The 14,617-nt window shown below is 36.1% G+C and overlaps 1 protein-coding gene across 5 annotated transcripts in view; it reads right to left on the bottom strand.

The window, feature by feature from the left end:
• The window catches only part of ITGB8 (integrin subunit beta 8), a 33,740-nt gene that overhangs the window by 16,146 nt on the left and 2,977 nt on the right, over positions 1-14,617 (bottom strand). For 3 of the 5 annotated variants that reach the window (XM_017731199.1, XM_017731198.1, XM_008631346.2), the window contains exons 3-7: positions 11,911-12,157; positions 9,978-10,143; positions 7,058-7,216; positions 2,079-2,174; positions 1,895-1,984 (exon numbers count right to left, since the gene is read on the bottom strand). In XM_017731199.1, the coding sequence (XP_017586688.1) occupies positions 1,895-1,984; positions 2,079-2,174; positions 7,058-7,216; positions 9,978-10,143; positions 11,911-12,157 (758 nt within the window). Of the gene's footprint in view, positions 1-1,894; positions 1,985-2,078; positions 2,175-7,057; positions 7,217-9,977; positions 10,144-11,725; positions 11,887-11,910; positions 12,158-14,524; positions 14,598-14,617 lie in introns of those variants that run through there. The other 2 variants (XM_017731200.1, XM_017731201.1) reach the window with 2 other exon arrangements.

A 14,617-nucleotide genomic window follows, 5' to 3' on the forward strand; every position in this document is an offset into this window, starting at 1 on the left:
CTGAAATTTGCACAAAGGGATTTTTAAAATTCCTGTCATATTACTATTAAAAATGAGTTTAGTGAGATCTTTTTACTGCTACAAATGGAAATGCAATTACATGAATCTTAACACATGTTTATCTTAGTAACTTTTTGAAAATTAGTGACTCATCTTTGGCTTTTTAGCCAGGGATTTTCAGCCAGGGTTTTCCATAGCTAAGCCTAAGGTTTCCCTGCCTGGAACAAGACTGCAAGAGGCCCACTGTCATTGAATATCAACACTAAATTTATTTTCTTATCTAAGTCCTTTTTTTCTAGAAGGCAACACTTTCAAGACCTGTTCACCATGTGTTTATATATTGAAAGCCCCTAAAACTATGATAAAAATCTCAAACTGTGAAATCCAGTGAAGGTTAGGATGGGAAGAAAGACAGTGTCCAAAATATGAAAATAAAGCAAAAGCAAACTGGGGTGGCTGGACCAGGAAAGTCCCACTGAAACTTGTACTGAACTAAATAATTGTTTCATAAATTTTAATTTCTTCTCCTTGAATGTTTGCCCTGCACTGGGTAAGAACTGTGTTACAGTTTAGGATGAACAGTGTAAAGGTGTCATACAAAAGGACTACAATCTTCAAAATTTTTTGCCAGCAACTTCCTGCAAATCTCCATATTCAAAATGAGATCTCTCAACTTTATAAGAGAAGTAAAATATCAGTGAGAACTTCTCTGCACTTTGATGGCCCCTAAACTCCTCTGCTTTTGAATGTCTTTGACTTCTGCCCAGTGTCTCCAACATGACAGTGAGCAAAATGTGTGCAAAAGCACTCCATGGACTAGGAACAGACACAGGGGCTGGCTCTTCATTATAGCAAATTTGCTGTAAGCAAATTTGCTGTAAGCAAAAAAAAAAAAAAAGTGGTTAAGGAAGTAAAATGGATAGCTTCGGCCCCCCAAATCCAATCAATTTAAAACAAAAAAGGTGATACCTGTGGATACCTTGCATACACTTTTGTAGCTAAGTTTTCAACTTTTTGAACCTAAATGTTTGTGTGTAACTGCACAGCTTAGCAGCATCCAACTGTCCAACCCACCACATTCATGCTGCTCTATGGCCTCCCCGTGCTCTGGTACATCAAATGCCTATTTCTTGGCTTCATTATCAAAGCTGTTTGTTCCCTCTTTCCTTCACTAACAAGATGCCTATTTCACTTTCAAACTGCCATTCTGTGTCAAGCATGTGTGGAAAATGACTTTATGCTATTTCCCATACCATTACTTTCTCTTTCCCAGACAATTATGTTCAATTGAGTGCTCCAGGCAAGAGTTCACAAAGCCATTTTCATTGTTCTCGCCCAAATACCTACCAAAACTCTTCTTCACTTCCATGCCTCAAACCCCCAAGTTATTACAGTGTTTTTTGCAGTATAAATGCTGCTCCTCATGAAATCCACTGTCCTCAAACTATCTCCTTGTAAATTCCCATCTCTTGTTTGTTTCTAAAAATTATGCTGCAAAACTCTCCAGATACTGCATTGTGTTTTTGCTCTGAACTTATATGGTGCCTGGACAGTGGTGTCTGGTCTGCAACTACAGATCTGAGGTGCCAAAATTCAAATAAATAAACCCTCTTTTGAAGTGACATAGCAATAGGTGCAGAGAATCAAACAGAATATTTAGAATCACCCTTAGAAATTAAAAAAACAGTAGCTCTTGGCTTTGAGACCCTGACAGACTGGAACTTTGAGAGCTATCATAAGATAGTATCACCTCTCCACCTGGACATTAGGAAAAGTAGGGAATGTATCCTTTTGGACTTCAGATGGAAGACGAGATCTTGGAAATTCCAACTTCAGGCTATGAAAGATGAAAAATATACAAATATTACATACAACATTGTCACTCTCATCATACCTGATAGGCTTCTACCACCAAATCATTGAGATTTGCTGCTTGTGATTCTATTTGTCTTGCAACAGTACCAGGCAAGAGAGGTAACAGATCCTATGAAAAAGACAATCATTTATGCACAGTTTTAATTTTAAGTATAAATATTGTGCCTTCAAAATTAAAAAAAGAAATCAGGTTTCTAACCTACTTTATACCAATGAAACTGGCTTCCTTGAACAGCAAAAATAACATTGATGTTATTGTCAATCAATTTTTCAGAGAGCTGCCCAAGAGATGGATGCTCCTGTAAAATACAACAGAAAAGAGAAGACTGCAGATTAGTAGGGAAAAATCTTTTATTTCAAATATGACACATTATAGATTTCCAAAACCAATCCAATCTTCATTTCTAAATGTACAGAGAATGTGAGACCTACATCAAAACCAGGGTGGGGTCATCCAAATAAACAATAAAAAAAAATCACCAGGGCATCAGCCAGGCTTATCTGTTGCCAACTATGTAGATCTGCTGCACAGTGGAGGGAGGACTAACTCTACAGTACTATTTTGTTGGTTTGAGTCTGATGCTTAAGAAGTATGGGTATGTTGTGGTCCATGGTCCATCTAGAAGAACAGGGAATAATAGGTGGGTTCTTGTGCAAAAGTCAGGGAGAAAATACAGCATGAAGCACTGAGATGAGGTGTGCTTTTGAGAACAGCAAGGAGGGTAATTAAAAAGGTTTGATTCTCAGACATGTATTTTGGCATCAAATGCAGCCATTGGATCAGGTTCTGGCAATGTCAGTATTCTGTACTTATCTCACTTATGACTGACACCTTTCTCCTCTGTGTGCTCAAGACCCACCTAAAGACTGATGACTCCAGTCCTCACCATGACCACCTGCTACATTTTCTTAACCACACCCGTGCTTGAAGAAGGTGGCATGAGTTTCACAGCCCTCCTCAGTAATGCATTGTTGTATTTGCTGAAGTACCTATGACAGCATGTCCTGTGCCAATGACCTGTCCTTCTACACTTCTCATTGAGAGATCTGACACGGATTTGAGAACAAGAGGTGTGTTGCTATCTCTTCATCCAAGATCTAGGGAACTTCAAGGGTGTCGGTGTGGTCCCAATGGGCTTTGTACACCTGGGTTATGTGAGATCCCTTCAGCTCCAGTACTCTAAACCAATCTGTATCTGAAAATCAGTGCTCATTAACCCTTCATAAGTGAATAGTTCTCAAAAAGTAAATTCAACACTTAAAATCCAGATTAAACAGAGAAATGACTGGGGCCTTGGCTTGTGATTCCACTTAAAGAGATTTCATCTGGACACCTCCACTTATGTCAGGTATTTCAACCTTTATCCCCCACAAACTTTTGTTGTCTTTTTTTCCTGGTATTTTTCACCATCTGCCCCATATTATCTCTCTTGCCCAAACACAGTCTGTTACCCTGAACAATTCTTTTCTCCTTGGATTGTCCCTTGTTACTCAAGGCACTCTGCAAGTCAACAACTCTGCTAGCAGTAATCTGAATAGCAAGAGAACTGAGACAAAGTTATGCAAGGGAGCAAAATCCATTTTCCATCATATTGCACCATTATAAAGAGCCTTGCACAGAAAGAACAAAGGAGTTTCTTGGTGCAGTTTGATATTAGCCTCTAGAGGGTACACGCCTCTCTCAAAGTTTCAACGCTTTGGTAAAAGATTATATTCCTTAAGATAACTGATGAAAGGCAGATAACACAGTATTAAACCGTCCTTCTTACAGCTCCAGCTGGAGAGAGTGCCATGCTCACTGGAGAGAGAGCAGGCATTTCTATCACACAGGAGTCATGAGTGAACTGCAGCAGTGGTGGCTTTGTTGGCATTTTCAGCAGCCTACAACAAAGTGCTAAGCCTTCCTTCCTTCTCCATGACACAGAGCACATTGGTGGGGCCTCCATTGTGCTGCACAACCCTACAGGCCACGCATAATTGGCTGGAGATCACAGACACACCAAGTGGTCCCAGGACACGAGTGAATCCAGATGTTTTGCAAACACCTCCTGCACCATAAATGTGTGAATGATAGGGGCAGGATCAAGGGATCATGAGATGGTGGCAAAATAAGTCAGTCTTCCTGCTTAGCACATGGTACTAGACCTGTCTCTGAATTCCAGCAGAGTGGCCCCTCAACAACTCTGCAGCTACTAGCTGAACTCTCTAATCAGGAGTATCAGAAATAGCTTCCCAAGCCTTCAGGAAACAAAAACTTATTCAGATGGAGCTTACTGATGTCAAGAGATGACACCCATAGACATGCAAGGGCTGCAGGGGCAGGATCCCCAGACTACCTCTGCTCACAAGCAAGGCTGAACTTCCATGTATCTATCATCAATAACTCACTAGAGTGTCCAGCTTCTTGTTTCTTTTTATTAGAATTGAGTTAAAAAAAAAAAAAAAAAAAAAAAAAAAAAAAAAAAAAAAAAAGTCCAAAGCATCAACAGACCCACACCAGCTTTTTAATTTTAAGCATGTAAAGAGATGACATAAAGTACCAATGGTAACTCATAGACCCTCACTTTGCTTGCTGTGAAAACCTTGCTGTACTTTGTCTTTTTATCTTATCTCTTCCCACTACTGCTCAGACAAATGTACTTTAATTTTAGATCATCTTTCTTCTTTCAATTACATCATTCATTTTATTATTTTAACCTACTGTGTTAAGCAGAGAAGATAACTAATACAAATGTTAAGTATTGCAGAAAGGGAGTTAACCAAACACAGATCTAATTAAAATGGACTAGATTTCTTTCCTGTCATGCATTTTTTTTTGCTGACCTTTGTGTGACTGCTTAGCAAAAGTTAGAAAGAAACATTCAGAAAAATGTCTAAGTGGAAACATTTCTGATGTAAAGGCCAAGCTTATTCAAATAAATAAAGCAAAGTCCTCTTAACTGGCACAAGTAAGAAATAAAAATATGCCAAAATGCAATCTTCTCATGACTACCCAAAGCTAAGAATCAAAGCAGGAAAACAATGTGATTACAGAGGTCTCTTTAATTTAGTACAGCCCAACAAAATTGTATGACTAAGAAAAAACCCCAAAAATATGTTTCACATTATGTTTTCTAAAAGACTGACAGACTTTGATGATATTTCATTTAAATATCAAAAAGTCTTCCCAGCCCCTGATTTCACTTGTTCATTTGAAGTTTCTTTATGGATATCCATGAATAAAATAATCACATATAACATGGATGAGAAGAAAAAAGCAGGAAACCAACACACTTTCCCTTACAGACACTATTGTGTTGTCATCAAATCTACTCCAGAAAACGCAATGCTAAGAAAGATTCCCTTGCTAACCCTTTTCTAGTACTAAGTGCATGTAACTAAGTGGCTACTGTTAACATGTGGGCATGCAAAAATTAGCCCATATTTAAAAAAACCATATGGATCTAGATGTGCCACCATAGATCTAAGCATCTTTCAAAGTAATTTCATTTGGGTGGATAAAAAAACCTCTTTTCATAAAATACATCAATAGTAGTAATCATGGAGATTTCTTTTTCCATATGGGACAGTAAAATTATGATCTTTCAAACCAGGATGCAGAATATCAGTTAAAACACCTTTTTTCAGTCAGCCATCAATCTATCCTGGCTGCTTAGAAAGAGATTCATTAATTTTGTCTGTATTTTCCATTGGTGAGTTTCTCCAGTTGCAACAGAAATTAATTCCCAAAGCTGGACAGAAAATAAATATAGTGTGTTGGTTTTTTTTTTTTCTGAAACAGACAATATCTTTATTATCAAAGGAATCCTGAACACTAGAAAAAGATTTGTGCCTTTAGCAATTATTTAATAAGCAGAGCAAACATCCTCTGATTTATAGCACTGCAGCTAGGAAAACTAAAAGAAAATAAAAAGAGAGTGTGTTCTGCTTTGGGAAAGAAAAGTTTCAGGATTATTTGCTCTAAGTAAAATAAGCTGAATAGACTGATTAGAGTGGAAAAAAATATTCAGACATCTGTGAGGAAATATCGAAGAAGTGAAAGAGGGAGTATATGAATGCAAGAACGTCAGATAATCGGAAATCTAAATAACCTTCTTGTTAGCACACACTCATCTCCCTCCTCCACTCAGCAAGGTCCCAAACACTCACCGCTTCCCAGAAACCTCCCGTATTTCATGATCACACAACAGCCAGCGGCCTCTTCCTGCTGCTCCACCATCCTTGTAAACACCAGTTGCCGGGATTAAATTCAGGTTTAACCTCACTTACACACAGCCCTCACTGATTTCCCTTGCAAATTGCTGGTTCTGGCTGAACACAGGCTGTACACGTTAACTAAGTGCAGCCAGCACCGAGAACAAAACTTCAACGTGCTCTGATTGTACCACAGTTCATATTTCTGCTTTCTGGGGATTAAACTGCAATTAAGCAGTGATTCATGTTTCTTAAATAAGCAATTCGTATTTATTTAAGAAAATTCCTAAAGCAGTTGAAACCTACAATTCTTAGGCAAAAATTCCTTTCTTCAGTCACTTATGACTACTTTTTACATTCCTGAAGAAAATATTTTGAAATCTAAAAATACCTGATGAAGGCGTCTTATTCTGCTACAGCAGATTGGATGCAACTTTTTTTCAGAGGCCTGTACTACCACACATTGGCTTTCTACTGTGAAACCTGAATGCATTTAATGCTAATCCATCCAGCTGAGATAGTTCATTGCTATTGTACGCCCTCTGGTTTACTCTTACCAAGCCTTTTCAACCAGTGCACCTGTGCATCTTCTGACCATAAACCACAGCCGCTAGCTTTGCCTTATGAGCATGATTGTACAACTCTGACATATTACCAGCTTCTACTTGTGCAAAATATCACACCACACACTTCTTACTTGTATTTTATACAAAATTTTTATGAGATGCTAATAAAAATCCAAACCAAAACCTGTAACATATCCTCCTTGGCTGTGTACTGTTTTTTTCAGACTCCAAAATACTTTATTCCACACAAAAAGAATGCCAATATGCCAGGTGACCAATTCTTCATTTCACAACTTGCCTATCTAGAAAAATACCACTCTAATAACTGAAATAAAAGCAATGCTTTGACAGCAGTCTAAAAACCTTCTTTACACAGTTTTGCACTGCCTCTCTGAAGGCAAAATCTATGACATATACCTTACCATACTCGTAGCTTTGACGTACACATTATCTTTCAAGTGACAGTTTCCATCATGGGGGATTACAATTCCTGCTAATTTACTGTCAAGGGCCAGATGGGAAGTTTGATCTGTCATCACAAGAAGCAGTCGCTTTGCTTCTTTACGCCATCCAATGTGGCTCTAAATAGAAAACAAAATTAGGCATAAGAAAGCAGTACCTACCTATTTTCTAAAATCAATAACAAAATGAAAAATTAACATGAAAGACCACTTTCAGATATTACACTGCTTGGAAGCACTGAGTTTAAACCAGGCTATTTAAAGCATTTTGTGTGGAAATAGATATAATGTCCTACATCTGAAAACTACCAATTTCTTTTTTTTTCTCCACTTTCCACTTTCTTTGCTTTTTGAAGAAAAACGTCCCAATATACATCCCAGTTTTGCTTTATACAGTAGGCTTGATAACAACTGCCACATTGTGTGTCACTATTATGTAAAAATGTAAAGCATATAGTTTGTAAAATTCTCTGGGATCCAAGAAAGCATTACAACCAGTAAATATGCATTCGTCCATATTGATACTTGTCATCCTGTTCTACATTTACTTTGTATTTATTTACTTCATATTATTATCACTCTATAATTTCCTTTTCCTACACAATTTTCTGGAAAATACTTTAGTATGTGATCACAAATCAATAAACTAAAGTTTGAAGGTCTTCATGCAATTGCAAATTGAGAAATTCTTTATTATGCAGCAAAATGCTACATTTATCCACCATCTTAAGGGACTGATGGCAAAGTGGCAGCCTCAAGGGTGAATTGAATGTCTTTTAGGAACTCAGTGATGTGAAGGATGCAGCAAGGTAAGCTTATGTCTAAATTTTTTTTGATGCCGATTTGTATTTTCAAAACATTTATCTCCCTGATTATAATCAAACCTCTGAGGCAGACAGGAAATACATCACATGCTTTTTCATTTTTCCCTCTCTTGATTATGCCATCTTCTTTTTCACTGCTTCCATTTCATCTCCTTCCTATGACACTGTCTCCTCTCTACCATTCGCATGTGAAACGTGTACCTGCAGTACACCCCATGTACTCAGCCAAGCTTCATGACTTACTCTCTGTCTTCCTTTCTTCACAGAGAGGGATTTTGCTCCCTTCTCAGGCTCATTCTCTGCTAGCTCTGAATGGGGATTAAACATCTCATGCCAGAAAGGATAACAAGTACAGAGGGGTGTCATGTCTTTTCCAACTTACACTTTAGGCATCAGTCTCCCTCAGACACTCCTAGACAGCATTCCTCTAAAAAAAGGAGCATTTTAAGTTTTATTTATAAACAGGTTTTGTCTTAAATAATTCCAAATTCTCCTCCAGCATTGTAAAAAACTCTTCTCCTAAGACTCCATCATTTGACTTTGTCACCTTGAGAGTTGTTTAGTTTTAGGTAATCCTGTGAGGAGCAGGGAGTTGGACTCAATCATCTTTATGGGTTCCTTCTGAATTAAGATGATCTGTGGTTCTATGATTCCTACCTACATATGTCATAGCAATCAAAATTTTAAAGCAGCTCCATGTTCTAACCTGCTGTCTCTTGCAACTGTGATGTATTGGTTAAAGCAAGATGGAGCAAGTTATAAAGGTCTATTGTAGGCAAATTTAGTGCACATTAATATAATTTGTAGTTCATGATGGTCATTATGAATTGCACATTTTTCCCATCCATTTTAGTTCACAATTCAGTTAGAAGGAAAGCCTCCACATTCTCATGAATGTTTCCATTCTATTGTTCTTGGAAGCATATATTATTCTAGAACTCACATGTCATAAGTGTGGAATGTGTCCAGTGAGAAACACTGAATTTTTAGGAATTTTTCCAAAGTTCCAGAATAATTTTTTGTAACAGCTTCAACCACAGTGTTTATGAAGAGTGGTTTTTACTTACCTGTTCATCAAAATCTGAAAATAAAATTGGACCAAACTATTCATTTTTAGCATAGTTTGGATTACTGTTTGTCCTTGACTTATCGTACTGCTCAGAAAAATAATGCGAAGATGGACAAGATAAAACCATTGTCCTGACATCATTCTAACCGATGAGAAACACAGCAAGCCTGTGATTTGAACAGGAGTTGAGTATTTTATAGAGCATTACCAAACCCATGTATCAACCGAATTTCAAAATTTTTATTGCATTAATATGTGTAAGAATAAAAACAACAACCAAAACAGCTCTCTAGAGCAAAACTAACTCTCTTTATCTAATATGCTTCTAGCTTGAGACCTACTGATACAGATCTTCTTCATCCTTTTCTGCATGGGAGAGACTATGACGAAATTTTATCAATATACAAAAGTTAAATTTTAGTTGATTTGTACTGTTTTAAAATATGAAATCTTTAAAAGTTGATAACATTGAAGTTCTTCTGTTTTCCTTGTCAACACAAGCAGATACGTGAAACTTATCATTCAATTTTCAAGTCCTAAAGGAGAAGAAATGTCAAATTTGTATGTCTTCACTGAGGAACACAAGCAGTGTTTTAATGATTTTTTGAAACTAATTATGTAATTCACTGAAATTAATACATGTTTCCATTCAAACAAGAAGCATTTGCTTTCATCATCCATCCTATGTTGGTTAGGCTGGTTAAAGACAGAATTTGAAGATCATTAACCAATACTGAAACATATTCCCTCATGCTGTCCTTTTACAGTTTCAATTGCAAATGTACAGTTAAGGGGGAAATAATGGAAAAGGAGGAAAAAAAGTCTTAGTATTATCAGGCATAGAACTGGCATTTTGAATTCAAGAACACTGAGCACCATTGTACCTATATATATTTATACACATTTATCTACATATATATATATAAAAATATATACAGTGCCTGAATTACTATTTCTTTAGACTTTTGTAAATAAGCTCCTTCCTTACCTGGCACACAGCTGCTTGAAGCATTGCATCAAAACCCCCTTCAGGTGTATCAATATTCCCAGAAATTTTTTGTTTATTCACTGCATTTCTGAATTCTGCTATATTGTCAGTCAGGGATAGCACATGAATATAACCATGAGGAGGCATACAATCTAAATTGTAATCACTGTAAAAACCAAAACAAATCAAAAGCCTTATTTTTCATTTGAAGGAGATAAAAATATTGCATCCTCATTAACCCATAAAATCCTGATACCAATACAGACATAGGTAGCACAGGACAAGAAACAGAAAAAAAGAGCAATTCTATGTGAAATTAATTTCAGTGGGAAGTAGTTATAATTAACTACAAAAAATGTATATTATTTTGTATTTTATGGAATTGTGTGTATAATAACAGTTAATATACTGACAGTATATATGTAGTTTTTCATACAGAACAAAAATGCAACACAAGAGGGATGGTATGATCTCAGGGAGTATATAAACCCTTTGGGAATATCTACAGGGTGATACAACTTTGCTTTTCATTATCCCTGAGAAAGGACTATCACGCTGCAACATTAAGATCCTTTAATAGGTTGCTACACAGGCTACTGGCTCAAGCTATAATAAAATCTAAGTTCCTATATCCACTAGTGTTACGTAAATGTACATAAAATTAATATTGATATTTATAACAGCTACCTCATCAAAGAGATGAGAAAATCCATTTTCAGTAACATCACAGTAAAAAATACCTTTTCAAATTATGCATAAGGGAGAAAGTCTGATGTTTGTCGTAGGTAAGCTAGTGAAACACCACTTATAAAGGTCATTTATCTGGGACCCACTCACAGCCGTGATTTATGGCATAAGTTGAAGTGTTCATCCATTTCAGAGATGCTGAGCAGGTTTCAATTCCCTTAATTTCTACTACATTCAGACTGGAACCTGCCCTCCTCCAAATCAAGGTGCAGTCAAAGAAGAGAAACTGGCATTGAAAGGATTAATACCTCTGCAGATGTCTACTTTTAGTCAAAATGCATCATGACCTAGAAATGCTAATCAATATCCACTCACTCTGTATAGATGGTCTAGATGACTGCTTTATCCACAGATAGTCACACCTGTAGAATGAATTCCACTACTAGGAACCAATTCAAAACCCACTGAAATCACAAAAGTTACTTAGGGACTTCACAGAACTCTGGATCATGTCTTCCGAGGAAAGGCAAGCAAGAAAGTATGAAGAATTTATATTCACTTTTCCAACTACTATCATACAGCTCTGAATCTGTTGTGAGTAATCTTGCTCCCCAGGGGGTTTTGGAAATGATCCCTCACTTTATGTATGTTGAACACAAGGTATAAAAGGCAGGGTATGAAAAAGGAAATGCAGGCCAGAACATCTTTTCTATTTAAAAGAGGATTTCATTCACATTAGAACTGTAGAAGCTGATCAGAGGATTGCTTTTGTTCATTAAATGAGCTGAAAGGAACCACATAATGTTGACAAAAGTAGAGTTTTAAGGGAAGAGTTAATGAATACATGACCATACACTAGAAAGAACATGGGTCAGAAAGTACAAAACTTTGTGATGAATCTAGGTAGCATATCCAAAATAACCAAAACCACAACAGTTGACTTTAAAATTAAATACAAAACATAACCAAATATTCCAAACCAGCATGGATATTGGCTTGTTCTCCTAAAGAAAATACAGCACATTTTTTCTGATACAGAAAGTTTTCCTGAAATCACTCACCAGGTGTTTCAGAAGTAATCATTGTAAAACAATTTTCATCATTTCCTTAGGAACTTTGTCAAAGAACCACGGTATAAGGAAACAAAGACAAATTCTGAAGAATTTAAAAATAAATATGTATAATGGATATTCGTGTCATTAAATACACGTCTCAGTGCTACAGTAAATATAAAAAGACTACATACCTGCACTGGTTATGAATTCTACCTGGATGAATGCTAATATAGGGTGACACAGTTTTATCCACATAAGATCCAAATCCAAGTCGAAAATCAAGAGAAATATTCTCCATCTTTTTAGATAAAGCAAATCCAACGGAATTTAACTTTTCTATATTGTTGTGCATAGAAGCTGAGACATCAACTAAATAATAAAGATCCACAGGGTATTTCTCTAAAGGACGAACTTTTAACATAAAGTTTGCTTCACTTCCTGATTAAAAAAAGAAACAAGTAAGTTTATTTACTATTTTTGAATGGACATGCTTAAAAATACATTTATTTTTGTAGCAATCTCAGCATAAAGTTGTGTCAGCAAAGAGAAAAACAAACAAACAAGAAAATCTCCCAAGAGTAAGTGAAACCTTGAAGAATCATTCAAAAATAAGCCATAAAGGGACATTTTGTACAACATCTTGGTTTTTTCTTCTTGCAGGAGCACTGTGCAATTTATTGTAAAAATCTGACTTCTCCCCATTTTGTTTTAAATTCATGGTTATGCAATCCCTTTGGCATTATAACAAAAAGCAGTTGTGGCTCACAAAGGACACAGATCTGCATACAAATTGGGGTCAGTCACTTCAAGGTTGACACTTCAAAATATGTAAATGTATCCTGCAAATAGTTTGTCATATGACAGAATCTAAAACTACATATGCACCACAAGGACAGTGCAGCCTGAAAAACTCACATAAATAATGATACAAGTTTATCCCAAATTGCTTCCAAAGATTGGATGAGAAAACTCTGTAGGATGAAAATATATATTTTTTTAAAAAAGGTTTTAATCTAAAAAAAAAAAAAAAATCCATGTTTTGGCATATACAAAATAGAACTCTTATTTCAGAATGACAGATGTCTGTCTCTCCTGCAGTACCACAACACATTCTCATATGTAATAAAAATATTAATGCTTTGGAAACTGCTAAAACTAGTCCTCACATTTTTGCTTCCCTAATATTCTGTAATGTCAGCAAAAGGAGTTAAGTGATGAGTACAGACAGAGTAGGTACAGTAATGCATGGTTTCAAATTAGTCATCATTTTATGTCACCTGAAGTGTGAGCTCATAGCAGAAATGAGTTTAGGATCTTCATGTGACGAGTGGAGAATCTAATCCAGTATTGTGCAATGAAGATACAGCAAAGGACAGGAAGAAGGAAGATGCTACAGAAGAGCTATGCAGGTTTTCAATAAAAACTATCAAAAGGTACATCCAGTACAAAGATCTGACTCAGAAAAGTTAAATATGCAAAAGTAATTTCTCCCGTTTCTTTGAACGTAATCCACCTGAAAATGTCAGGATTTGTCTGTATTAGGTCTTGCACGAGGAAAGCAATTTCAGTGTGCTGCAATTTATGTTTCCTCTTTGCCAATGTAAATTGAATTACTTTTTGTAAACGATCCTTGCAGGTCTCCAGTTTGCATATAGCAAGATATTGACTGCAGCTTTTATTTTTTCCCACATAAATCCTAAATGTTGAGTATATGTAAACAGTGTCAAAAACCCCAGTATCAAAATAAAACCATCTTTGTCTGCATGATTATACTGTATCCAACGTCTGTTTTGAGGAAAAACTATAGTGGTATATCTGTGCATTTTCCTGAGGCAGAAAATATGGGCAAGATATCTACATATAAAAAGTTTTTCTTCTGGAGTCCTTGGAATTTTATACTTCTGCCTCCCTGATGCAAGAACTTCTGCAAAGCATAAGAAACCCCAAACTTAATTTCACTATTTAATGGAAAAAAGTTTACTGAAACCGAATTTTAGAAAGCTAATTTTTTTTTCTACGAATCTGCTATGCCTTTGGAAATAAATGTTATTACAGACAGAGCTAGAGGTAGCTCAGTTCCTGAAACCATTTCTCAGTACAAAGCAGAGTATCAGTCACTTTGGAAGGAAAGTGGGGAAAGGAGAAGTGCTGATGTTACCTTGACAGTTTTATTATTGTAAGGAGTGAAAATGAGAACTCCTTTGTAATTTACACTCATGTAGATCCTTCCTTTTTCCCTAGTAATTGACATAAAATTATCATTTCCCCAGTGAAGATCAGCAAAATACTTCTCCCAAACACTTAATGTTTTCCTACCAAAGATTGATCCCTCTCACATATTTTTCTCCAATTATTCTTTGCAAAAGAAAGAAATAAATTAAATTTTATTGAGTGAAAGATAACCCTGCATCCTTTTATATCACCTTTACTTCTGCTGTTGGCTACAGCTTTTTTAGAGATAGAGAATGAACACTGATTTAATTAGACTTCAGCTGAGGGCAAATGGAGATATACTAGTTATAAAAAAAATTCAGGCAGTGAATACGTAAGTCTTCTTTAGGAATTCAGTCCTTTCTTACATAATGGTTTTCGTATTTTTGTAGTTGTCTAGTCAATGCACTTGAAAGTAAAGAAATAATCAAGAAGTTTATCAAATCATGAATTCAGTAATTATAACTCTACTTTCAGAAGGAAAGGTAAGGCAAAACTGTTAGTGTAAGTGGCTAAAGAATCAAGAAACTACATAAGAAAACAGGAAAGACTACCTAAAATTCCCTTTCCACTTATTACTTCCATTATTCTGACCTTTATCTGTGTTTGACAGAAACAAATCTTGCTGAAGATGACACTTGAATATGGGAGCAACACCATCACAGTCCTACAATACAATGTTATACC

The sequence above is a fragment of the Corvus brachyrhynchos genome, unplaced genomic scaffold (genome assembly GCF_000691975.1).
Source record: "Corvus brachyrhynchos isolate BGI_N302 unplaced genomic scaffold, ASM69197v1 scaffold84, whole genome shotgun sequence".
Taxonomy (NCBI): Eukaryota; Metazoa; Chordata; class Aves; order Passeriformes; family Corvidae; genus Corvus; species Corvus brachyrhynchos.